This window comes from Peromyscus leucopus, chromosome X, assembly GCF_004664715.2.
Source record: "Peromyscus leucopus breed LL Stock chromosome X, UCI_PerLeu_2.1, whole genome shotgun sequence".
NCBI lineage: Eukaryota > Metazoa > Chordata > Mammalia > Rodentia > Cricetidae > Peromyscus > Peromyscus leucopus.
The window spans coordinates 88,581,982-88,606,934 of NC_051083.1; the positions used below are offsets into that span (position 1 = coordinate 88,581,982).

The following is a 24,953-nucleotide window of genomic DNA, read 5'->3' on the forward strand; positions in this document are numbered from 1 at the left end:
ACTATTACTTTTCTTAATTTGCATCTATGTAGACAAGGCTGGCTTTGAACTCATAGCCATAGCCTCTGCTTCTGCCTCTGCCTTCTGAGTACTGTGAGGTATCCACCAGAGTAGACTACTCAGACAGGTGTTCAAGCCAATAGGAAGTCTTTATCAGCCAACTGGCAACTACCCTGGGTGTTCAGAACTTCAGTGCAGTGCCAAGCCTTTCTCAGAGTGAGTTTTTAAGCACAAAACTTTATCTAGGGTTAACACACCTCAGTTAGTAAGAGCAATTATCCCAAATTAGAACTACAGAAGCCAACAAGCAAGATTAGCACATCTTTTCATTCTATCAGTTCTGTCCTCTCAAGAACCCTGTCTAATACAGTTGGAAAACCAGTATTCATTGCTGAAACTGGAAAACATGATTAGAGCCACTTTTTGTAATATAAAATCTGACCTCCTTCTTCAGCTCTAATAAATATATAAATGGTTGCTTGAGGTGTCTTCCTTTTGAATCCTAAATATAAAAGTGCTGTATAAATCCCACCCTCGTGGCACCCTATAATAGCAACTAATGGGTAGCTAAGAGAAGAGGATCACAATTTCAAGGACTGTTTGGGCTACAGAGTAACTTCAATGACAATCTGGGTAATTTAGCAAGATGGTATCTGAATTTCTTTTAATAAAAGAAAAAAAACTGAGGTTATACCACAGTCATAGAGAGTCTACTAAGTATGTGTGAGGCTTCAGGTTCAATTCCTAGTACTTCACACACACACACACACACATACACACACACACACACACACACACACACACACACACACACACACACAAAGACAATTATATAGCAAGATATACCGAAAGCTAAAATGAGGAAATGTACTTTTCTGTTTATACTCTATACCTCACTATTTATGCAATTTCAATAAGTGATAAACTAGAAGTTTCTTACATGGAGGAAAAATTATAGATTAGGGATGGTGCAGTGTGTATCTTTCTTGATTTTTTTATTAATCCCCAGAGAATTTTGTACAGTGTATTTTGACCATATTTCACCTTTCATGGCTCCTCAAAGAGTCATCCAATTGTGTATTCTCTTCTTTTTCTTTTAACCCAGCAAGTCTGATTTTTGCTGCACATGTACTCTTGGATTTGTGGCCTTCCACCTGAGCACAGTTGATTTACCAAGGGTCACATCTTCAAAGAAAACGGACTTTCTGTCTCTCCAGTTATCAATTGCCAATATCTCCTCTGCTAGGGGATATTGGCAATTTTGTGATTCGCTCCCACTCCATTATGGCATTTTGTTTGTCATTGAACTTGTGCAGGTCTTGTGAATTTTCAAATCATGCTTTGTCATAAACACTAAGAGTTTATATGTGCAAGGCGGTATGCAAATGTTTCTCCCAGTCTGTAGCTTGTATTTTCATCTATTTCACTGTGTCTTTTATAGAACAAGAGGTTTTTACTATTATTATTTCAATGAGTACTAGTTTGTTGTTGTACTGTTTACAACGTAATTTTTGAGGTCAAGTCAAACAACTCTTCCTAAGCCTAGACTCCAGAGATTTTCTATTACAATATTGTCAAAAAGCATTCATTATACTTTTACCCTTAACATGTAAACCTCTGATCTACTTTGAGTTGAATTTGTATGGTTTGTAAGGGTATTTTGCCCCTACTGTGGATATCCAATTGTTTTACAATTATTTAATTAAATTTCTTTCCTTTGTATAGAAAATAGTTTTTGCATCCTTCTCAAAATTCAGTTGCACAGATGTGTATGCATGCAATTCCACATGATGTTTCATTGATATGTATGTCCATGTCTATACCACTGTCTGGAATTCTGTAGTATGTGTACAATTAAAGTCACACAGAATGACTTCTTAAACTTTATTATTTTTACCAAATGTGCTTTAGCTGTGGTAGGGTTTGTGAATTTCCATATAAATATTAAATAATATTCCCTGTATCTACAAAACAGCCACTAGTATTTTTATGAACATTACATTAAAAATTTAGAAAAATTTTGCAAAAATTGCTATTTTTTCAAAGTTAAGTTTTCCAATCCATGAACACATTGTAATATGACTCTGATTTAGGTCTCCAATTTCTTCCATTTAATGTTTTAAAACATTCCTATTATAGCTAACATGCTATTTTTCTCATATTATGCCCTAATAATTTTGTTTATGAATTTTCAAATGGTATGTTTCTTTTCATTATAATTTCCACATCTACATTGCTGGCATACATGAAAGAAACTGATTTCTTTTGTCCAAATAGTTTTCTAAAGTTGTATTTTGGTTACCAAGTATATTTTTCAAGAGCTGCTGAAATACTTTATGTAGACAGCCATGTCATCTGCAAATAAGAATAGTTCTATTTTTTAACCTTCCATTCCTTGTGCTTGTCTCTGAGTAATAGTCAGCCATTATGTCTTCAAATCCTTTTTTAAACCACATTCATACTCTCATTTCACCTTCCAGAAAATAACACTATAGCCTCAGCCATTTTATTATGTTTCTGTAAGTCCCTGACACTGATGCTGTTCATGTATTTCCTCTGGCTTCTTACATTCAGAAATTTCTGATGCTGTATCTACAAGTCACCAATGGTGGCTTTTGTCATGTTTATTACTGATCCCATCTATCAAAGTCTTATATTGTTTGGTTTGCAGCTTCTATTGTAGTAGTTTTTTTTCTTTCTTTCCTCTTATTGAAAATAGATTTTTTTCTCACATCATATATCCTGATGATAGCTTCCCATCCCTCTATTCCTCCAAATCTCCCCACCATCCTCCCTCCCCCCAAATCCACTTCCTTTCTGTATCTCATTAGAAAATAAGTAGGCTTCTAAGAGATAACGACTAAACATAACAAAATAAAATATGGTAAGATAAAATAAAAACTAACACATTGGAGTTGGACAAGACAAACAAACAGAAGGAAAAGAGTCCATGAACAGACACAAGAATCAGAGACCCTCTCCTTCACACACTCAGGAGTCTCATAAAAATTCTAAACTGGAAGCCATAATATCCACACAGAGGACCAGGTGCAGACCCGTGCAGGCCCTGTGCATGCTGCTTCAGTCTCTGTGAGTTCATAGTGGGCTTCACTCTATTGATTTAGAGGGCTTTGTTCTTCTGGTGTCTTCCATCCCCTCTGTCTCTTACATTCTTTTTGTTCCTCTACTGCAGGGTTCCCTGAGCCTGAGGGGAGGGATTTGATGGAGACATCCTGTTTAAGGCTGAGTGTTCCAAGGTCTCTCACTCTCTGCATAATATTTGGCTGTGAGTCTCTATATTTGTTCTCATCTGCTGCTGGAAGAAGCTTCTCTGTTGATTGTGGAATAAGGCACTGATCTAATAGTATAACAGAATGTCATTAGGAGTCATTTTATTATTATGTTTTGTTTTGTTAGAAGAGTGGTATTTTGTTTTATCCTAGGTTCCCAAGCTATCTGATCTCAGTTCTTGGTCACATAAGCAGTATCATGCATAGGTTCTATCTGGTGGAGTGGAACTTAAGTCAGATCTTTGTTGCTTACTTCCTCAAGCTTTGTGCCACCATTGCCATAGCATATCTTGCAGTCAGGACCCCACTGTTGCTGGCTTGGTGTTTATGCTTCTCTTTTGGTTGCCTGCAGAGTACCTTCCTGTACCAAAGATGCTAGAATGTAGGGATGACGGCTCTTATTTAGGCGCCAGCTGGACATTTCCATGTTCAGTGAGTAGTGTAAGTGTTGTCTTCAGCAATGGGGCCTTACTGTCAGGTTGTGGCCTGCAACCTATAGTCTTGGCAACAGCTGGGATTGTTTGGGGGTTCCCTTAGGACCACTTTGGCCAATAACTCGGATCTAACTCAGTCCTGGTACTGGAAGCTTTATTTAGTGAAAAGAGATGGGCAGTTGGGGTTCTTCTCTCTATCCTGCTATTTGGTGATTTCCTTTAGATCACCTTCAAGTATATATGTATTTTAGGAAGCTTCTACTGTATTAGGTTTCCATACTTCCCATCAAATGTCCCCTAATTTTAGTTGTCTATCCCTGAAATTCTTCCCTTATCCCTCTCTTTCCTCTCCTTACCCACTTGATCCACCTGTTCCAATCACCCCCATCCATCCATAATTATCTATTCTATTTCCCTTTTCTATGGAGATTTATCTGCCCCCTAGTCCCTTACTCTATACCTAACCTCTGTGTTTCTATGGATTGTAGCTTAGTTATCACTAACTTAACAGCTTATATCCACATATAAGAGAATATGTACAGTATTTGTCTTTCTGGGTATGGATTACCTCACTCAGGATGATAATTTTACTTCCATCCATTTACCCACAAACTTCATGATTTCATTTTTTTAATGGCTCAGGCCCAGACTTCACTATGGCCCTGGGTGGCAATCAGGTCATCCACATCACCCTGTTCCTCACCACTTTCCTGTCTTCAGACCTGCCTCTCTCCACAGGACATGAACCATTCTCTCTCTCTCTCTCTCTCTCTCTCTCTCTCTCTCTCTCTCTCTCTCTCTCTCTCTCTCTCTCTCTCTCCCATACCCCGCTGTAGCTACAAACTGTATGGCCATGGCAGGCTTCTTGCTAACTGTTCTTATGTCTTAAATTAACCCATTTCTATAAATCTATACCTTGCCACGTGGCTCATGGCTTACCAGCATCTTCACATGCGGCTTGTCATAGTGGCGGCTGGCAGTGACTCCTTCTGCCTTACTGTTCGTTCTTTTCTCCTCTCTGTTAGTCCTGCCTATACTTTCTGCCTAGCCACTGGCCAATCAGTGTTTTATTTATTGACCAATCAGAGCAACACATTTGCCATACAGAACATCCCACAGCACCCCGCTATATATTTGCTCACCATAATGGCACCCTAACAGTTCAGGGTTTCTTCTACCTTTCAGGGCAAGCCACTGCAGGAGGGCATGTAGATGTCCTTCACCTGCCCAATCCTAATGGCAGATTTATAACTTTCTTTATGTAAACATGTACTAAGAAACTAATTTCTAGTCCTAGACTTTAAACTGGTTAGCTATGTTGTTTGGTCTTTGAAGATAACAACTCAAAGAGTGCAATGAAAACCAAAGTAGAAATTATAGCTCAGTGAGGAGTATTTTTATTTGTGGCTTCATGGGTGTGAAGTAACTACTGCAGACGCTACCAAAATGGATTATTTTCTTGAGCAGGAAACTTAGGGAAATGCATTGTTTGAAACCTTTATTTTAAAGTTACAATTTAACAGCTATCTTGCTTAGATGATATTTGTTATGCTCAATATTAAACAATTTTTGATATTATTTCATCTTTGTGTGAGTTAAAAAAATTTATATATAAATTTGTGAAAGAATGTATGGAAAGTTTAATCATATTAAAATACCCAGACTATATTATTATTAATACAATAGCAATTTGGCTATGGTGGTACATACTTGTAATCCCAGTGCTTGGAAAGAAGGGCTGGGGGGTGTCTGCAAGTTTGACATTAGCCTGTTCTGTATAACAAGTTCTTTGTCAACACAGTAAGACATTGTCAAAGCAAAAAAAAGCAAAGGAACAAAAATCACAAAAACTAAATCGCTTAAAATTGTAAAGATTCTTTTTTGTTATTTTTGCTTCTATGGGAAAATAAATCTTTAAAAATGGAAGTTGAACTGTACTACAAGCTAAAAAAAATTAGCAAATTAATGGAATGAAACATCACCTTATAAATTATCTGCATCATGAACTTGCTCAATCATAAAACTTACATGTGCTATGTCTTAAAAGCATAAACCCTTGTAGCCAGCACTTACTAAATTAAAATATACAATGGATGAACTTGTGAATCTTGTATTTATGTATGGATGATGCCACTCAAGAAATGTTTGGGAAATCATGGCAGAAAATGAGACATCAAAATTATTCTGGAAAACAAAGACAGGAAAGTGAAACAAAACCCAAAATTTATTTAAGTGAAAGAAGTACAAAAGAGGCATGTATACAAATCAGCACTTAAATAATGCTTGCAATAGGAAAATTATCTAAGCTTGCATCAATAGGAAAACAGAACAGTAAATTATAATCATGGAATAGAATATTAGATTTCTGGAAAACAAATATGTTATATTTATTTATAGAAGACAGTTTTTAAGAAATTTGTAATTCTTACCTATGGCCATGCAAGACACTTTAATTAAGCTCAATGGGTCATGCACAAGAGGAAGTAGGGGGATAACTTTGGGGCAGATGAAGAGTTTCCATGACAGGCAGGGGAGGGATAAGAAAAGACAATGGAGACTGAGAATGCCAAAAATTCAGTATGTACATTTATGAAACTGTCAAAGATTAAAATTAAGCAAATAAAATAAGAAAAAAGTATAACTGAAAATGAAAAGAGACACCTATGTGAGTGTATATGTCCTTATATATGTATACATACACATTTAAACATATAAAAATATTTGTATATATGTGTACATGTATATATTTTATATTATAAATTGCATATGAAAATGCTTAATTCTGAATTCTAGCATATTTTTGTGCTTTAGATAATTAATGAATTAATATGATTGATGACAACTTTTGTGAATAAACTGACTTTCTTTGTGGGGAAAAATCTGCATGTATTTATTTGTAGAAATAATACCAATATAATAAGTTAGGAATTAAAGCAATCAAATTATTATGTCAAGTTTAATAAGACATTAAAAACAAAAAGTTAAGTGTTTACTAATCTGAAAATATATATATTTTTTTGGTTTTTCGAGACAGGGTTTCTCTGTGTAGCTTTGTGCCTTTCCTGGGACTCACTTGGTAGCCTAGGCTGGCCTCGAACTCACAGAGATCTGCCTGGCTCTGCCTCCCAAGTGCTGGGATTAAAGGCGTGCGCCACCAACGCCCGGCTGAAAATATTTTTATTAACAAATATATTTCAGAAAAATAAAACCACAAGTCTGAACAATTTATATTACATGATTCTACTAAAAATAGGTGTAGAAGGTAGTGACAATGAGGGAGAGCTGGCGGGCTGACCAACCCAGAACCACCCAGACCCAGAACCAGGGTTATGCGTTAGCCCACCCTACATCCACCTTATCTATGATCTGCAGGAACATGTGAAGTGGTCAGACCTTCAGATCCAAAGCTGCAGGATCTCCATGACACAGGACAACAACAGGATATCCAAGAGGAGTTCCAGTGAGGGCCCAGTATCGAAAATGCAGCAGAGGCCGAGGCCTCGAACCAGACCAATGACTCACTGCAATGAACAATTGCAAGTAAAGATGTATGGACTAAAGGATATACTATGTGACTCACTGAGCCATTCTACAGCTTCCAAGAGTAGATTTTCTTTTGTTTTGGCTTTTTTTAATAAATTGTTTGTTTGGTTTTTGGTTGTTCTTTTATATTTTGTTTTGTTTTGGGGGGAGGTTGCAAGGGCAGAGGGCAGATGTAAGGGGATGAGGAGATGAGTGGGATCAGGATGTATAATGTAAAATCCATAAAGAATCAATGAAAAGTTTTTTTTAAATAGATGTGGGGATATATTGTGTGTGCATGTGAATAAAGATTTCAATAAGGGGATGTCTTTGTTTCTTTTCTGTATCTATGATAAAATACACTTAAAAAACCAAATTAAGGATGGAAGTGTTTACTTCATACCCTCATAATGGGAAGCCACAGTGGCTTGAGGAAGCTGTTCCATCTCAACAGTAATCAAGAACAGAAAGAAATCAATGCTTGCTTACCAGTGCTTGCTTACTCTCTCCGTTTAGACAGTTTAGGATACCTAGCCCAGGAAATGGTCTTGCCTGCAACAGTTAAGATGGGTCTTCACACTATTTAACATAATTAATATTTCCCTTACAGATGTACCCAGAGCTTGATCAGTCTCCCTCATGATTCTAGATTTTGTCAAGTTCACAATTAATACTAAACCTCATAGAATATATGCTAAAATATTCATTTTTATATATTTTATATTTCATACAATAAATCATTAAAATACTAATATTTAAACATGGTATATAGAATCAACTATATTGTTTTTTAACAAACAACTGATTCTCAAAGAATTTAAAAAACTGTATACAAAGGGATACCAATATAAAACAAATTTGCCAAAGTGTTAATAGCTGAGAAATATAATGAAATATATGGGGAGGTTCTTTTTGTAATATTTTTCAACACTACTGTGAAAGTTTCAAACTTTTTCATAGCAACATTTGTAAAAGGACTGTTTATATAATTATGGCAGATTTTTCTTTCTTTATATTGTTTTGTTTTGGTATGTGTAACAATATTAAGTCTGTGAAATATTAAGGAATTTATTTACTTTCATTATCTATATATTATATTTCATTTTGAAACAGGATCTTACTACATTGTTCAGGATAGCCCAAAGTGGCTTCAGACTTGGTATAATCTTCCTGCCTCTGCTTCTTAGTCCTGGGATTGTAGATGTGTGTAACCATGCCCAACAGAATTAAAGAACTGAAGTCCAGAGAGCCAGATCTTACTGATGTTGTAAACTAGACTCTGTAGAGAAGTGTGTGGTACTCTTAACCTATAAAGTGGTGGATTCAGAGAAGATTACTTAGAAACATTAACAAATATTCTTTTTGAAAAAAAGCCAACAAAAAAGAAAAATAAACATTTAAAATAAAACAAACCAGGAAATATACAGTATTTTATAACAGGGGGAACATTACATTTCATACTTTACATAAATCAAACTGAGACAATGAGAATTTATGACAATTGTAAATAGCAAAAACATAATCAACTGTGACAATTCTAGGAATTTAAGACCAGTATTTATTTCCAAAACCTTTTTAAAATAAAGATTATTCAGCATTAACTCTGTTAGTAAAATCTATAAACAACCAAAATACAGGATTGATTGATTGTGTAGTTTTTGTTTGGAAGGAAAATATTTGTAATTTATAATAAATTGTGAATGATATATTACATCATTCAATTGCATCTATAGTTTCTAATTTTGCCAAATGCTATTTTCTAACACTTCAGGAGCTTCCATAGACCAGATTTTGGAAAGCCTGGAGGTACTAAAGATTTTACTGTCCTCTTGGTAATAAGTACCAAGAAAAGCCTCACATTTGTGGAGAAATATTCCATCTTCTGATAAATAATTGGGATAATTCTGAGGCATATTCTGTATCCATCATCAGAGAGGGTCCCTAGAAGAACTTAATCAGCTAGCTTCAGGCCATGTTAGTCCCTGATGTAGTATTTATAAATATTTTTTCTCATTCTAAGATATTATATAAATGGCATTTGATATATTCTGTTGTTTTATGTGTGTTTATGAAACTATTAAGTGGCTTAATTAAGAGTGTTCTATAGGAAGACTTGTCATTATTTTTCAAATTATCATTTTTCATTTTTCTCAGTACCATTTCTTCAACAGTGTAATGTTTTCTAACTCATTCAAGAGGCTTTATCTAGTTTATCATCGTTTTTTCAATATTTGGCTTGATGATTAATTTCTCTTCTGATTTATTAATTATTTTGAAATAAAAATGTATGTATTTATTTAATGTGTGTGAGTATGTGTGTGTGTGAGACTCTGTGTGTGTGTGTGTGTGTGTGTGTGTGTGTGTGTGTGTGTGTGTGTGTGTGTGATGGCCTGCATGTAGAGGTCAGAGGAATATTCAGGAGTCCATTCTCTCTTTCTACCACATAGGTTCTAGGGATCAACCCCGGGTCACCAGGCTTGGCGGCAAGCACCTGAAGTTCTCTTGCAGGCAGGCCCTAGTCATTCTGTATTTGTTCTGTGAGATGTTGTTTTGACACTACAATTTTGTCACTAGCAGCAACAATTCCAACTTAACATTGCTAGTCGTGCCACCTGAAGAGTCTCCCTCCGCACCTGGAAAGGCCTCTACTTATCCGAACCCAGACCTGTGACAACTGCCATGGGGGTGGAGAGTAGAGTTATAGTGAAGTAAAGTTGGTGAGTTTGTTGATTCAGAGGCAGATGAGATGTACCTAAAGAGACTCTCTCATGGACAGGAGAAGACAAACGCACCCAAGTGTCTTGGCAGCTGCATGTATGATTTTAGGCTCTAAAGCCAGTTGTTCAGAAACTGTGTCTTGAGATTAAAGTATGTGCTGTTCCAACTCCTTTTTTTTATCTGTAGAGTTCTGTCTTGCGGAGGAGAATGTTTTAGGTACATTGCATAGGCTTGCTGCTAGAGAAGGGAACACTAATAGAGATAAAACATTAATCAAAGACTTCTTTATACGTAAATCAAGGCAGAACAGACTTAGATACAGTTCATTAGCCATTAAAAAAAATCTCTCTTGTATGCTTCTCAGAGAAAAGGGTACAGAACTTCCTGCAAGTATTCTGATCAATTATGTTAAAAACTTCTGATTGTCAGCCAGCTAGAGATGAAATCAGAACTAGGAAGAGTTAGGGGGTTTTCTCTTTTCTTGGCCCCTCTATTTCCTAGGGTGCTTCAGTCTTTTGTACGTCAGTGTAACTTCTTCAAGCTATTGTTCTGAATTGTTGGAAGGTATCACTACTATTCCACTTTCAAGACAAGGCTAAGTGTTACTATAAAGTGAAATAAATAGGATTCTGAGCTCACTGTGATTAGGCCATTATAAGACCTGGAGCATTCCTTGAGTTAGTCTCCCTTTCTTGGGACACTACTGGTCTTGGTAGTCATTTGTGGGTAGCTCTATGAAAGCTGGCCAGCCTATTGATCAGATGAAGAAGAAAATGACAGAAGCTGATCCAGCCTAACAGAATGGTGGTCTGTAACTCAAGTCAATGAACATACTGAATAGAACAATGAACAGACATACTGAGTTCTCTGCCTTATACTTAGGCATACCCACTAAGATGCCAGAAGTGATAGGCTTGGAGCAAGAAGCCCCAAAAGGACCCCATATTGAAAATGGGTACAAGGCACGATCTCCTAGGGGGCAAATGGGAAATATTTGATAGAGACAAATGACCAAATGGGATGGCGAGTAGAGAGGGCTTGGTTTTTGAGGATTCATCAGAGTGAGGAGTAACTGGAGCTCTGGAGTTGGGGAGGGCAGACTCTGCCTGTGTTTCCAAATCTACAATCCCAGGATATTTTTTCCACTCTACCTTGACTTGGAGCCAGAAATGGCTACACACTTGAGGACGGAGTTTCTGTTGAGGAAAGGCAAAGGAATGATGCCTGTGAAGCAGGTCCCTTTGTGAAGGAGACAGCTGAGTGAGGATGCTTCTGACAAAAGGGATGAGGAATGAGACATGCTTTCTGATGTCTGCAGGTGGGTGTAAACACAGGTACTGCTTTGGGATGCTGGGGTAAGAACGAATTAGAAAAGACCAGTTGGGTACTGGTTGGCAATGCCCACAAATCTCTTGGTCTAACACCCATCTTGATGTGTAAAATGATAGTCATGGGAGAAGGGTAGATTTTAAAGGGGGCAATAGCTCTTATAGGGAACTGGCAAATAGAATGATTTTTTTAAAAATCTCTCTAACTGGCAAACTTTCACTCCTCCATTGCAGAAGTTGTACCCCTGTATCCAAGAAATGGTCATTTTTTTGAATGGGATGAAACAGGGGAGTGTAAAGGCCTGGAGAAGTGAATAAATGATTTAAAAATAATTACTTTGGGTACCAAAGCATATTTCTCGAAGGAGAAACATCTTCTCACAGCATGGAAAAAGAGACCTTGAAACAGGGTAGAGGAAAGCAGAATACTAGGTCATTTGCTCCTCTGGGCAAACCCTTACCAATAACAGATCTGGTTTTACCAGTACTAGCCCTTTGATCAAGTGCTCAATCCTGGCCACTGCTAGCATTTCCCTAAGCATAGTTCAAGGAATCATACCAGAATCCAGGAAACTCACAATTTTCCCCACCTGAGCTAAGATCAGGGGAAATCTAGGAAAAATGACAAAATCTGAACAAAATGACAGGCCTTTGGCTCGTGAAAGAAGGGCTGAATATAGCAACAGTATGTACAGCTCAATTGCACCGTTGATCAGAATCCCTAGGAGGTGAGGCCTAGACCCTTAACAGCTACTGTACCTAATACCCATCCTACATTACGGTCAGATGTGTTGCCTGTAGAAGGTTATTAGTGGACTTTGAGGCAGAGCTGGATCTGGAGCACCAAAGGAGCATAAGGTCTCCCACGTAGGAGAGACTGCGAGAAAGAACTCTGAATTCTGTTGTACAGCATTCATTCAATTCTGTTTCTTGTCTTCTTTCACATAGAAAGGAAAAACGACAAAATAGCCTTGAGAAATCGCCCTCAGGCAAACAAAGCTGTACCGTACACCCCAGTTACGAATAATGAAAGTTACTATTTAAGAGGTTGTGAAGGCAAAATATGCAGGGTTTAATACTACAGAGGGTTGGTAGGGGTTTGGAGTAGATGTGGAAAATAGGCATATAACATTGATATGATAAATGGAGGAACAGATGATATGGAAAAGTTCATAAAAGGAGATGAGAGAGCTAAAGAGAAAAGTTACCAAGCTTTCTTTTAGGTGCATTCTGCATGTTTTATAGGGAATCTCTCTCCTCACAATTATCATGATTAGTTGCCGTATGCCTTGAAACTTTAGGTTAATAATCATAAACCCCACCGGGCGGTGGTGGCGCACGCCTTTAATCCCAGCACTCGGGAGGCAGAGCCAGGCGGATCTCTGTGAGTTCGAGGCCAGCCTGGGCTACCAAGTGAGTTCCGGGAAAAGGCGCAAAGCTACACAGAGAAACCCTGTCTCGAAAAACCAAAAAAAAAAAAAAAAAAAAAAAAAAAATCATAAACCCCTTCTTTGTAAACTTACAATTCCTGGTGCACCTTTCATGTGAACTCTTTTGCTGTTCTAGTTTCTGACTGGAAACTGAATTTTGACATAGTTTCTAATTTCTTCCATCAGCAAGGCATTTCAACAACTTTCATGGCATGATATTTAATGCAGTTTATAAAGTTAATAAATCATACTTGAAATCAGGTAATAGGTATATTATCTCATTTAAAGGCATGAATACTTATATGTTATGTATTATGTGTATGAAATACATATTTATATATTCAAACTAAAATTTTCTATTTAGTGAAGTTGTTGCCACTTTTTATTTGGATTGTTTTAGCTTTTTTGAATGTTTTCCTTTCTTCTTGATAATCTTATACATGTATACAATGAAATATGATCACATTCACTGCCCATTTCCCCAGTCTCACTCCTTCTTATACTTGTGCCATGACCCCTTCCCAAATTCGTTGTCTTTTTTAAAAAATATTTTTATAGTACACTAAGTGAATTAGTATTGCATATATATATATATATATATATATATATATATATATATATATATATATATATGATGTGCGGTCATCCGCTGGATCATCAGAAACCTAGCAGTGACCACATCCTAAAAAGAGAATATTTTTCTGTCCCCCACCCCAACAGAGCTACCATCTACCCCATCTATGGCATAATTTTTGCTAGCTTGCTCTTGCTTAGGTCTTGTGCAGGTAGCCACAGCTTCTGTGAGTTCTTGAGTGTGATAACTGTGTCACATCCAGAAGACAAGATTTCAAAGCACTGCCCCCCCTCCTCTGTTTTTTCACGCATTTTCTGTCACAACCTTCTGTAACTCTGGTTTCAGGGGATCTAGTACCCTCTTCTGGCTTCTGCAGGTACTGTGTGCATGTGATGTAAAGAAAACCCCACACACAAAATAAAATTTGAAAATTGTGTGATACGAAATACGTATTAATATTGAACTACCAGGCAATTGTATACTTCCAATCCAGGAGAAGGTTGGAAGATAGTAAAATTGAGATGATTGTTGTAGTTTTGTCTTAGGTAAGATTTCTATCACTGTGATAAAATCCCACAACAAAAAGCAACTTGGGAAGGAAGAAAAGATTTATTTCATCTTACAGCTTGTAGTTCATCATCCAGGGAAGTGAGGGCAGGAACTCAAAGCAGGAACCTCGAGGTGGAGACTGATGCAGAGGCCATGGAGGATTGTTTCTTACTGGCTTGCTCACCTTGCTTTCTAATATCATCCGAGACCACCAGGCAGTGTGGCACCACCCTCAGTGAGCTGGGATCTCTCACATCTGTCATTAGTCAAGAAAGTGCTCTACAGGGTTGCCCACAAGCTAATGTTGTGGGGGCATTTCCTTAATTGGGGTTCCCTGTTCCCAAATGGTTCTAGCTTGTGTACAGTTGACATAAAACCAGACAGCACAGAGGCAGTTGATGAGGAAGACCTTTCACTGTGCTTTACACTACTATCATTGTAGGATTAGAAATTAGATTCATCAGAAGAAAAAATGTAATTATTATTTCCTCATTTATGCCCCTAGCAACCTGGCCTTTAACACATGTGCATAGTTGGTGATGTGTAAGTCCATATATTCATGGTGACATTGGTTAAATATTTCAGAGAACAAGCTGCATCAGCTAGGAAGAGGCTGCACCCTTTTATGCAACCTCAAAATAGCAAGTTTGCAATTTTCCAATTACAGAATGCATTCCCAGGTAAAAATTAAATCCAAACAACTAAAATTTTACATTAAAAATAGGCAATTAAACCCATTTCACATAAGCATTACTTCTTTTTTATTTAGGATTCAATTTATGTGAATTTCATCAACTCCTTAACTGTGACATGAGTTCCCTATAGACAGGTTATTTTAATGTCTTTTTTTGTTTTAATATTTTTTGTTTTACTATTTTGTTGAATAATTTCATCTACTCACATTTATGTTAATTGTAGCTAGTTAAGGTCTTAGTACTGACATTTTGTTATTGTTGCTGGTTGTTTATTTGGACAGTTACTTCCAGTCCTGTAATTTTCTCTCACAATGAAATGATTTCTCTGGTAATATGTTTGGATTCACTGATTAGCATTTGGATGTCCTCATTATAAATTTTTGTTTGAAGATTAGCATTAGGCTAACAAAAATATCTTTTGATTATAGGAAAGTTACTTTGAAATGATAGTGATATTGGTCATGAAAATAAAGGGAAAAAAGAAAGTACTAAAAATAAAATCCTTGCAATCCATTCTTCCTCAGAACTCATGAAGATAAAGGATGGGGGGATATAAAACAAACAATAAAAAAACACAACTTGCAATTTACTTCTCCACACATTATGAGTTTAAGATATTTTTATATTTTATTTATTTACTTTATGTCTTAGCTAGGCTTCTATTTTTGTTTTAAAACATCACGATTAAAAGCAGTTTGGAGCAAGAAGGGTTTATTTCAATCTACAACTCACAGACCACAATCCATCACTGAGAAAAATCAGGGCAAGAACTCAAGACAGGAAACTGGAGTCAGGAACTGGAGACCAAATTTGACAGAATTTTGTAGTTGATGTGTTATTCAGGAACATCTGATAAAAAAATTAAAGGCAGTCCATCTTTGCCAGCCTTAGTCTGGTGCTGTAGTGAGCCCCAATATTTTATTCACCAACATTGACCTAAGTTCAATTGTACAGCATTCTGTCTGGCACTAAACTTCAAATGGAGGCAATAGTACTGTTTCTAAGCAATGATTTAGGACATATTTCCCTGCTTCTTTCTTCATGTAGATAATGACTTCTGCCATATTGTCTCTTGGGTTGTAAGAGTGTTAGAGCAGGCTGTAGGGTGTACTATGGCCATCAATGCTGCAACACTGTATCCCATCAGAAACCTACAAGGGAGAGGCTAGATTAATAATGCATGTTGCAATTATCTTCATGCTTCTATGATGCACTTGTGGCATGAGATAGCTTTGTACAGTGGGAAATGCTATTTGATGGAATATAATTCTTTATACTAGGACCACAGGTCTCCATATGGCACTGTAATGGGTCCTGGTAGTCTGCTTATGGGCATTAAGCTGGGTACAGGGATTTTGGGTATTTTCCTGGTGAGAGGTTCATTAATTCAGCACTAAGAGCCAAGGCAAAGTCTTGTGCTTACTTCTCTGTCTAACTTCCTAACACACGCAAGTTTTCTCTAGTGTGCTGCCTGCAATTGGGAGTGGAGTGCTGGAGTTAGATTCTTGACTGTCATGCTAACACAGGTCTGGAGCTCAATCCACAAGCATTGCTCTGATGGTGGAAGCCATGATGTTCTGCCTAACTGTGGGTTTCATTGTGTCAGGACTCATATTGGGTTCTAAGTCTGAGGCCTAGTCTTGTTTTTCTTTCTCTCCCTGAAAAGAGAAGTTTATTGAATTCACTATGCTGCTTTGCTTAGAAAGTGACAAAATCTGACTTAAGCTATTTTAGTTTTCCTATCATTTCAATCTAACTTAATTAAATTAAAAGTTAATATTATAAAACATAACACTATGATCTTCCTCCTATGTTCATTAGCTATGCAAAAGGTAATGTGCATGCAAAGCTATTCAAATTGATGTTTCTGGTTTCTGTAAGGAGACAGTTATGAGAAGATCTTAAGCTACAATAATTTTTGGTCTTCCTCTAGTATTAATTACATACTTGGCAAACTATATAGGAAAGAAATTAATAAGATTATCACATTTACAATATCGACAAAAAATTAAATACCTAGGAATAAATTTTTAAAGTGGGCAGAAGATCTATGTACTGAAGTGCAAGGTGAATGAAACTGAAGAAGATGAAATAGACAGATGCCTTGCATTCTTGAGCTGGAAGAATTAATTCATATAATTCCACATTCAAAAATAGATTCCAAGCAATCTCTACTGAAATGCCAATGATGTTTCACAAAACTATAAATAAAAAAAAATCTTAAAATCTGTAAAGAAAGACAAGACTTCAAATGTGTAATTTTCTTCAAGAAGAAAAAAAAAAACAGAATAATCACATTACCTAATTTCAAAGACTATAAAAGTTACTATAATCAGAAGAATGAGGTGTTGACTCCAAAGGAGACACAGACTAGTGAAACAGAATTGAAATCTCATAAATAATTTCACAAATTTATGGTTAGTTGTTTTTTGACAAAGGTGTCAAAGCAGAAGGAATTGTTTCTTGAATATGATGCTGGAAACGGTGGTTGACCACATGTGGAACAATGAAAAAAGAACCTTATCAAACATCATGTACAAAATTCATTTCAAAGTTGATTAAATGTTTAAGTACAAGGCATGATACTATAAAACTATTTAATAGAAATTCATAGAAAAATGTAATATTGTTATAGGAAATAATTTATTCATTTTAGTATAAAATTATAGTCAGCAAAATAGACTGAACGTTTTTACAACTGGAGTTAACAGGTTATAGTTGAAAAATTCTGAAGAAGTAGGCTTTAGATTTTTCTCACTAAAAATAATTATTGTATGAGTTAATAAAGGTAGTCTATAGTTTGAGTTAGCTTTTTCCACAGTACATACATATACCTAAACATCATATTGAATGCCACAAGTAGAACTTACAGAGGAAGAAATATGAGTGTCCTCACACAGACAATAAAATCATGTGATGACACAGTAAGAAGGTATTTATTATCGCTTCTCGGCCTTTTGGCTAAGATCAAGTGTAAGGTATTTATTGCTTGGCATGGTGATGTGACCTTTAATCCCAGCACTTCAGAGGCAGAGCCAGCTGGAGCTCTGTGAGTTCAGGCTAGCTAGGACTACATCTTGATACCCGGTCTCAAAAAAATGGGGTTAGGGGAGGCATCTATCAGCAATTTTGAAGATAAAAACCTAAGCTACTATTGCTAGCACTTTGAGCTTGGACTTTGAGTTAGCAGACCATGAAGAATCAACTTCTGTCATTTAAGCCACCAGTATGTGCTATTTTATTATGGCAGCATCAGTGGACTGTAGTACCAGATCAAAGACAGATGGGTGATTTTGGAGACCTGAGAGAAAGGGTGATACCTAAGAACTGCTTTGTGTTTCAGGAGTTTTTGTGCTACAATTTTGCTTTCAAGCAATGGCAATATTTTTTAACTAGATCGGAGTATTTACACCACATTATGATGTACGATTATTGTACTGTGTAAGTGGTTAATTGTGGGTTATTTTATTGTGGAAAGCATAAATAATTCAAAATTTACATCTTAGTCATACTCTTCAGAAGCATCAAGTACATTCACAATGTTACATTTTTTTTGGTTTTTTGTTTTTTTGTTTGTTTGTTTTTTGTTTTTTGAGACAGGGTTTCTCTGTGTAGCTTTGCGCCTTTCCTGGAACTCACTTTGTAGACCAGGCTGGCCTCGAACTCACAGAGATCTGCCTGGCTCTGCCTCCTGAGTGCTGGGATTAAAGGCGTGTGCCACCACCGTTACAAAATTATACCAATAGTTATGTCCAAAATATTTCATCCTTTTAAAACTGAATCAAGTCTCCATTCTTCATTTCCTCCTTCCTATAGCCTGTGGTAACCACTTTTCTTTCTGTCAGTATGAATTTTCCTATTCTAGATAACATATTTTAGGAAAGTAAGAAAAAGGAAACAAAAAATATAGACATAGAGGATCTTGGCATAGATGTATCTTCTGATACCCAAGCATAGACAAAATGGGGATCCAAATTTTACCAAAAAAAAGGAAATGTAATTAGTGAATATATTTGTAGGAATGATGGCAAAATTAAAATTGATTTTAAAAACTTAATATAAAGTTGACTTCATATTTTTTAAAAAATGAAATCACAACAATGACCAGCTATTTAAGATATTCCAATGGTACAACAGTAGCACTTACATCTTGGAAGTGACCAACACTTGTCTTATTGAACTTTAAACCTGCCATGGTATCTTGCTGGAGAGGTCATAGATCCTAGAGGAAAAACTACTGCTATCATTTTCCTAAATCAATATATTTCTCATTTGTATTCTAAACACTTAGTTTGTTTGGTTTTTTTTTTTTTTTGGTTTTTGGTTTTTTGGTTTTTTGAGACAAGGTTTCTCTGTGTAACTTTGGAGCCTTTTTTGGAACTCACTCTGTAGCCCAGGCTGGCCTCGAACTCACAGAGATCCTCCTGCCTCTGCCTCCTGAGTGCTGGAATTAAAGATGTGTGCCACCACCACTCGGCTCTAAACACTTTTTCTTATACCCACAGATAAGTATAGCTCTTATCCCTAGTTTTTAGGCTTCTTTTTGCATCAGGTGGAAACTATTACAAAGATCCACAGCTGGTCAAAATGCAGAAAATTAGTGACTGTGGATCTCATAGCTCCAATTTGTCCATCTACAACACAACTCTCACATCTAAGGTTCAGGTTACATAGAAGAAGAAGAGGTGAAAAGATTCTCAGAGCCAGAGGACCAAGATGCCTACTATGAGACAGTAAGTATCTTCTAAACATGACAGAAATGCTGCACTCAAGAATATCAACAGTTTAAGTGATTTAAACAAGACCTGCATAATGACAACACCAGTTGACAAGCCAAAATGGATGAGAAAAATTTCACAAAGCCCACTATTAGATAAAGAGCTACAGGTAGTCAATGGCTACTGGGGGTGGGGGAGAATTGGTTTTCTCCAGGGATGAGCCCTATCTTAGATAGGTAGTCAGCTCTAAACTCATGTATATAAGAGCAACACTAGATGGACTCAGTTGTGTGTGTGTGTGTGTGTGTGTGTGTGTGTGTGTGTGTGTGTGTGAAGTGTGTACACATGTGCAAGACAATAATAATTAATTGTACAAGAAGAGGTCCTAAACCCAAGAATCAGTAGTGGGTAGTAGGGAGAAATTGGAAGGAGAGAGGGAGAGATAGATGTAACGTGAATACAGTGTACTCAGGTATAAAATTTTCAGAAATTTAAAATTTTTCTAAAACGAAAATGAAAATTTCAGGCAAATGGAAAAGATTATGCTGAGTGGGGTAACTCAGGCCCAGTCAGACAAATACTGCATGCTGTCTGTGCTGTCTTTCATGTGTAGATCCCAGCCTTAACCCTTTTTTCAACATGAGTACTTGTGGAAGCCAGGAAGCTTGAAAAGTCACACTGGGGGAGGGGAGTTGCCTTAAATGGGGGGGGGATTTTAGAGCATAGGTAAAATGAAGTTTCAGAGGAGGCATATTTGGGGTGGAAATGTTTAGATGAGGAGAGGAGTGGATGATGGTTGGAGATAAGAAAATGGATCAGGGTTTATTAAAATGGAGGGGGTATGAAAAAATAGGAAAAGATGAGGTTGGGTGTGTTCATGGCAATATGAGAAAGAATTAGGCAAGCTGATGGGGGAGAGTCATCAATAGATTTACTCAGCTGTGAACTCTGCAATCTATCATAACAACTAGCCCAAGATATGCCCACTGGCGCAATGATGGAATGGAAGTGGCGGTGGTGAGGAAACCATCAGCCTTCTAATTAGATCCAGGACCAATTCCACAGGAAGGAACTCGTTCTTGGTACCCTAAATCTGGCCAAGAACTCTGGCTGGGGAGGCCCTAGGTCCTAGGAGAGAACCTAGTGCTGATGCTAATACTTTGACAAATGGGCATAATCTCAAGCTGCCTTCTAAATACCCATCCTTATAAATATATTAGTGCATCTCTCATCGCTCATCAGAAAAACTTTGTGTCATGGGCAGAAGCTAATACAGAGACCCATAAAGTACAGAGACTAAGTAACTGAGTTGCTCAACCCAAAATGGGATGTCTTATCACCCTCCCACCCTCCCCAAGGCTCAGGGGCAAGCTCAGAAGAGGGAGCAGAAACACCATAAAAACCAGAGGATGATGATGATGGGTGCATGGGTGATGGAAAAGCTCACGAGGCCCCATTCTTAGCGGTTGATTGCTGCCTGGAGAGAAAGAATATGTTATCCTCAGGAGTGTAGGCCCTGATAGGTTGTCCATGGGCCAGTGGACGACCCCATATCCATGTGTATATGGGGAGCATGAATTTGTCTCTGTGTGCTATATTAAAAAAATAGAGAAGAGAGAAAGGTGGTGGAAATCTGGCAGGGAAGAGTGAGGGGTGCATGTGATCCAAACACATTGAATACACACAATTCTCAAAGAATAAATTTAAATAAATACATTTCATCTTACCAAATAGCCTAGACTTTTAACTCTGTAGCTAGTTCAATATTGCCTATTTACTATGAAACAATGAATCTTATAAAATAACTCTTTTTAAAAAACAATCAAAATAGAGAAACTGGAGAGGTGGCTGTGTAATTAAGAGCACTTGCTGTTCTTCCAGAGGACCTGAGTTCTCTTCCTGGCTCCTGTGCGCAGGTCCTGTGGCTCACAACTCCTTGTAAGTCCAGTTCCAGGGATCTGATGCCCTCTTCTGGCGTCTGCAGGTATCCATCCATGTGGAATGTACAGAAACACATGCATACAGTAAAATAAAACAATAAATCTTCAAACGAAATACTCTCTCTGTCTATTCTTAAGGTGCAGGATCAAGGTGAAAAGGAGGACCCCACAAAGGAAATTTGCATTTGCAAGCTGTGCCTCAATGACTGTGTATGAGAGAGTGGAAACAGACTGACCTGAGCACCCAAAGTATTGGAGCTCACACTCTCTCCAGATCTCTGTGAGGTTTGTTTGTTTGTTTGTTTTTGTTTTGTTTTGTTTTTCGAGACAGGGTTTCTCTGTGTAGCTTTGTGCCTTTCCTGGATCTTGCTCTGTAGACCAGGCTGACCTCGAACTCACAGAAATCCACTTGCCTCTGCCTCCTGAGTGCTGGGATTAAAGGCCTGCGCCACCACCGCCCGGCCCTCTGTGAGATTTTAGTTTTGTTTGTTTCTTGGGTTGGTTGGTTGGGTTTTTTTGAGACAGGGTTGCACTGTGTAGCCCTGGCTGTCCTGGATCTCACTCTGTAGACCAGACTGCCCTTGAACTCACAGAGATCTACCTGCCTCTGTTTTCCAAGTGCTGGGATTAAAGGCGTGCGGCCACCACCACCAGGCAACTTCTGTGTTTTTTAAAGCTAGATATATTATCGAATCCTTTCACATCAGGAGAAAAGAATACAATAACTAACATGAAAATGACAGAGAAACAAACGTAGAACTGAGGTGTCAGAAGAATTAGTAAACTTGAAGGTCTAGGTCAGTTGGGATCATCCATCTGAGGAACAGGAGATTTAAAGAAAAGACTGTGGAAAAATGAACACAGCCTAAGAAACTTCTCAGACTCCACCTAGCATACCAACATATATAATGAGCTTTTTAGATGGGGAAGAGAAAAATCGTTTGAATTATGGGTGTTGCTCAAACCTAATAGCAAAAACACTAATAATCTATGTGTCTAAGAAGTTTGATTAATGGGATAATCTCAAAGAGATAACAAATGTTTGTAAAGTTGCATGCGAGCTCTACATTAAACATATCTTAATGCTTTTTGTATTAGTTGTATTGGCTGTCTGTCATCCGTCCTTAACAAAAACAGATCAAATGTTGGAGGGGCACCAGCCCCAGGCTCTGTAGTTAGGCAGAAGTATTGTAAAGTGAGATTCAGGAGCTGAGCGTTCTTGGCAAAGCCGCTTTTCCCCTCTAATTGAGCTGTCCCAATTGGTGAGAACAGGCATCTGACAGGGATTCTCCAAGAAGACAGCCAGGTAAAGCAATTGGAGTCAGGAAGCCTTCCCCTCCTTTTTCTTTGGTGGTGCAGGATCAAGGTGAAAAGGAGGACCCCACTAAGGAACTTTGCGTTTGCAAGCTGTACCTCAGTGACTGTGTATGAGAGAGTGGAAACACTCCTCTCCTTTCTCCACTCTCCCCCTCAATGTGCATTGCTTCCTGGATCCTCTGGGGATGGGAGGTGGGGAGACAATTGGGGGGTGGATTTAGCTAGGGTGACGCTTTGCTCACGTGACTGGCTTGGTGCCCACGTGGGCACCAGCCCCCGCGCCAGCTAGTCCTGCTGCAGCTACCTGTACCCAGCACCCGCATTCACGCAGCACCATTTTCTTGAGCTGTCCTGGTTACTGTGAGCCCCGAGAAGGCACACAGGCCTGTCCGGGGTTTCCTCAGGTCAGTACGGAAAGGCTGGCTCTGCCAGCAAAGCCTGACAAGGGTGGTGGGGGTGGCAGCTAGAACCAGCGGTAGCGGGAGGGGAGGGGGAAGGAATCGGGGAGATTGGTGAGGAGGGGACAAGCGGGCGGGGCGGGAAAAGGGAGGAAGGAGGACCCCGCAGCAGACTCTCTTCCCTCACCCCACTCCTGATCCGTTTTAGAGCGGGGGGGGGCGGTGAGGGGGCCCGCAGTGCGACGGGGAGACGCAGATGTGTTCTGAAGTGATCCACTCGCACTCCAGGCTATGAAGACAAACTGACCCGGACCAAAGGGAGGGTGGGGGTGGGGGAGGCTGCCTCCAGAGTCCGAGGGGGGAGCGCAGAGTAAAACGGAGTTTGGAGAGCATCCCGATTTGATGCCCAAGGCCTGAAAAGAAATGGCGGCTGGGGTATGCGGGGGGGTGTGTGACGGAGGAAAAGGTTGGGTGATGAGCACGGGCTGCAGGACAGGTTCCCATTCTCTGCGCATCCACTGACCACGCAGCCCCTGCCCGTGTCCTGTCTAGGTCTGCACCTCTGTTGTTCCCAGCGCATTGTGACATCTGAAAAGGAGGATCGACCTGCCCAGGATCCCTGCAGGTCAGTGGATAATGGCAACGCGGGCAGGGGCACAGGCAGGATTTGGGACCCCACTGCCAGTCCCCTCCCAAGCTACCCCAGGCAACACACACAGGGCTTGCTGCGCTGAAGGAGCACCGAGAAGGTGGCAGGACCTGTCACGGCATTGCTGTCTCAAGGGTGGAGGAGGGGTGCAGGCAGAAGGCACACTTGGAGGGCTGGGACAGTCACGGGGACCCCAGGAAAGGGCCAGATGTAAAGACAGATGTTAATGAGCCCGTATTCTGCCCGGTGTCTCAGGCTCTCACACCTCTTCTTTGCTTCCTGTTTCCCCACCTTTACCCCCAGGACAGGAAAAGGAGGGAAATCTTGACATGGAAGAACTCCGCGGTGAAAACGAAGGGAAGCTGGAAAAGGAGGGAAAGCCAGAAGATGAAGTAGAGTCTGAAGATGAAGAAAAGTCAGACGGGGAAGAGAAGCCAGACAAGAAAGCGAAGCCAGCACGCCAGGGGAAGCTAGGGGAAGGGGCAAAGCCAGATGAGCAGGGACAACCACAAGATGAGGGCAAGTCAGAAAAGCAGGGAAAGTCTGAAGGGGAGGGCAAGCGCCAAGGGGAGGGCAAGCAGGATTCCCAGGCAAAGCCAGCCAGCGAGGCGCGTGCCGCAGAAAAGCGCCCTGCTGAAGATTACGTGCCGCGGAAAGCAAAACGAAAAACAGACAGGGGGACAGACGATTCTCCCAAGAACTCCCAGGAGGACTTGCAGGACAGGCATGTGAGCAGTGAGGAGATGATGAGAGAGTGTGCAGATATGACAAGGGCGCAGGAAGAGCTGAGGAAGAGGCAGAAAGTGGGAGGTTTTCACTGGATGCCCAGAGATGCACAGGATGCACTAGTCCCCAGGGGCCAGCGGGGAGTGAGGGGAATGAGGGGCGGAGGCAGGGGCCAGAGGGGCCTACATGACATCCCATACCTTTAATGCCTTTGGCCATCGAATCTGAGTTCTCAGATAAGAAAGAACACCGCTGGCCCTGCTTCCCCTGGTAGATACTTGCCAGGCCCTGTGCTTCAACCTTCAGCCGAAACTCTGCTTTAGGTGTCACTGTCCTTTTGACCCAACTACAGTGCTCTCTCTGTCTTTTAGTACAGGATTTTCACCCACGTGCATGAAAAAATATGTTCATGGTGCACTGTAAAACTGAATAAAGAAAACAGTTTGCAGAACCATAGATACAGTATCAGTTTGTTTTTGTAAGAATGTAAATGTGTTTGCATAATAAATCTGTGCACAAAGAAAACTATGAAAGTGTGTGCTCTAAACAGCAATGGCTATTCATGCAAGACAAACATAAATAGGTCTCACATGTACTCAAAACTTAGTTGTACGACCTACAGTTGGGGATGTCTCTGTTATCCCTCTACTATGTGCCCATCCTGG

The 24,953-nt window shown here is 39.1% G+C and overlaps 1 protein-coding gene across 2 annotated transcripts; it reads left to right on the plus strand.

The window, feature by feature from the left end:
* Positions 1-22,765: 22,765 nt before the first annotated feature.
* Positions 22,766-24,744, plus strand: LOC114687386 (transcription elongation factor A protein-like 3). Of its 2 annotated transcripts, none has more exons than XM_028862039.2 (3): positions 22,766-22,919; positions 23,466-23,538; positions 23,866-24,744. In XM_028862039.2, the coding sequence occupies exon 3, from the start codon at positions 23,892-23,894 to the stop codon at positions 24,492-24,494; it is 603 nt and encodes a 200-aa protein (XP_028717872.1). In that variant the 5' UTR covers positions 22,766-22,919; positions 23,466-23,538; positions 23,866-23,891; the 3' UTR covers positions 24,495-24,744. The 2 variants fall into 2 exon arrangements, with proteins under 2 accessions (XP_028717872.1, XP_037055049.1); XM_037199154.1 differs by lacking the exon at positions 22,766-22,919 and adding an exon at positions 23,325-23,348.
* Positions 24,745-24,953: the final 209 nt, after the last annotated feature.

Excerpts from the sequence above, each read along its gene's own strand:
- LOC114687386 (XM_028862039.2), top strand. The coding sequence starts at position 23,892 with ATGGAAGAACTCCGCGGTGAAAACGAAGGGAAGCTGGAAAAGGAGGGA.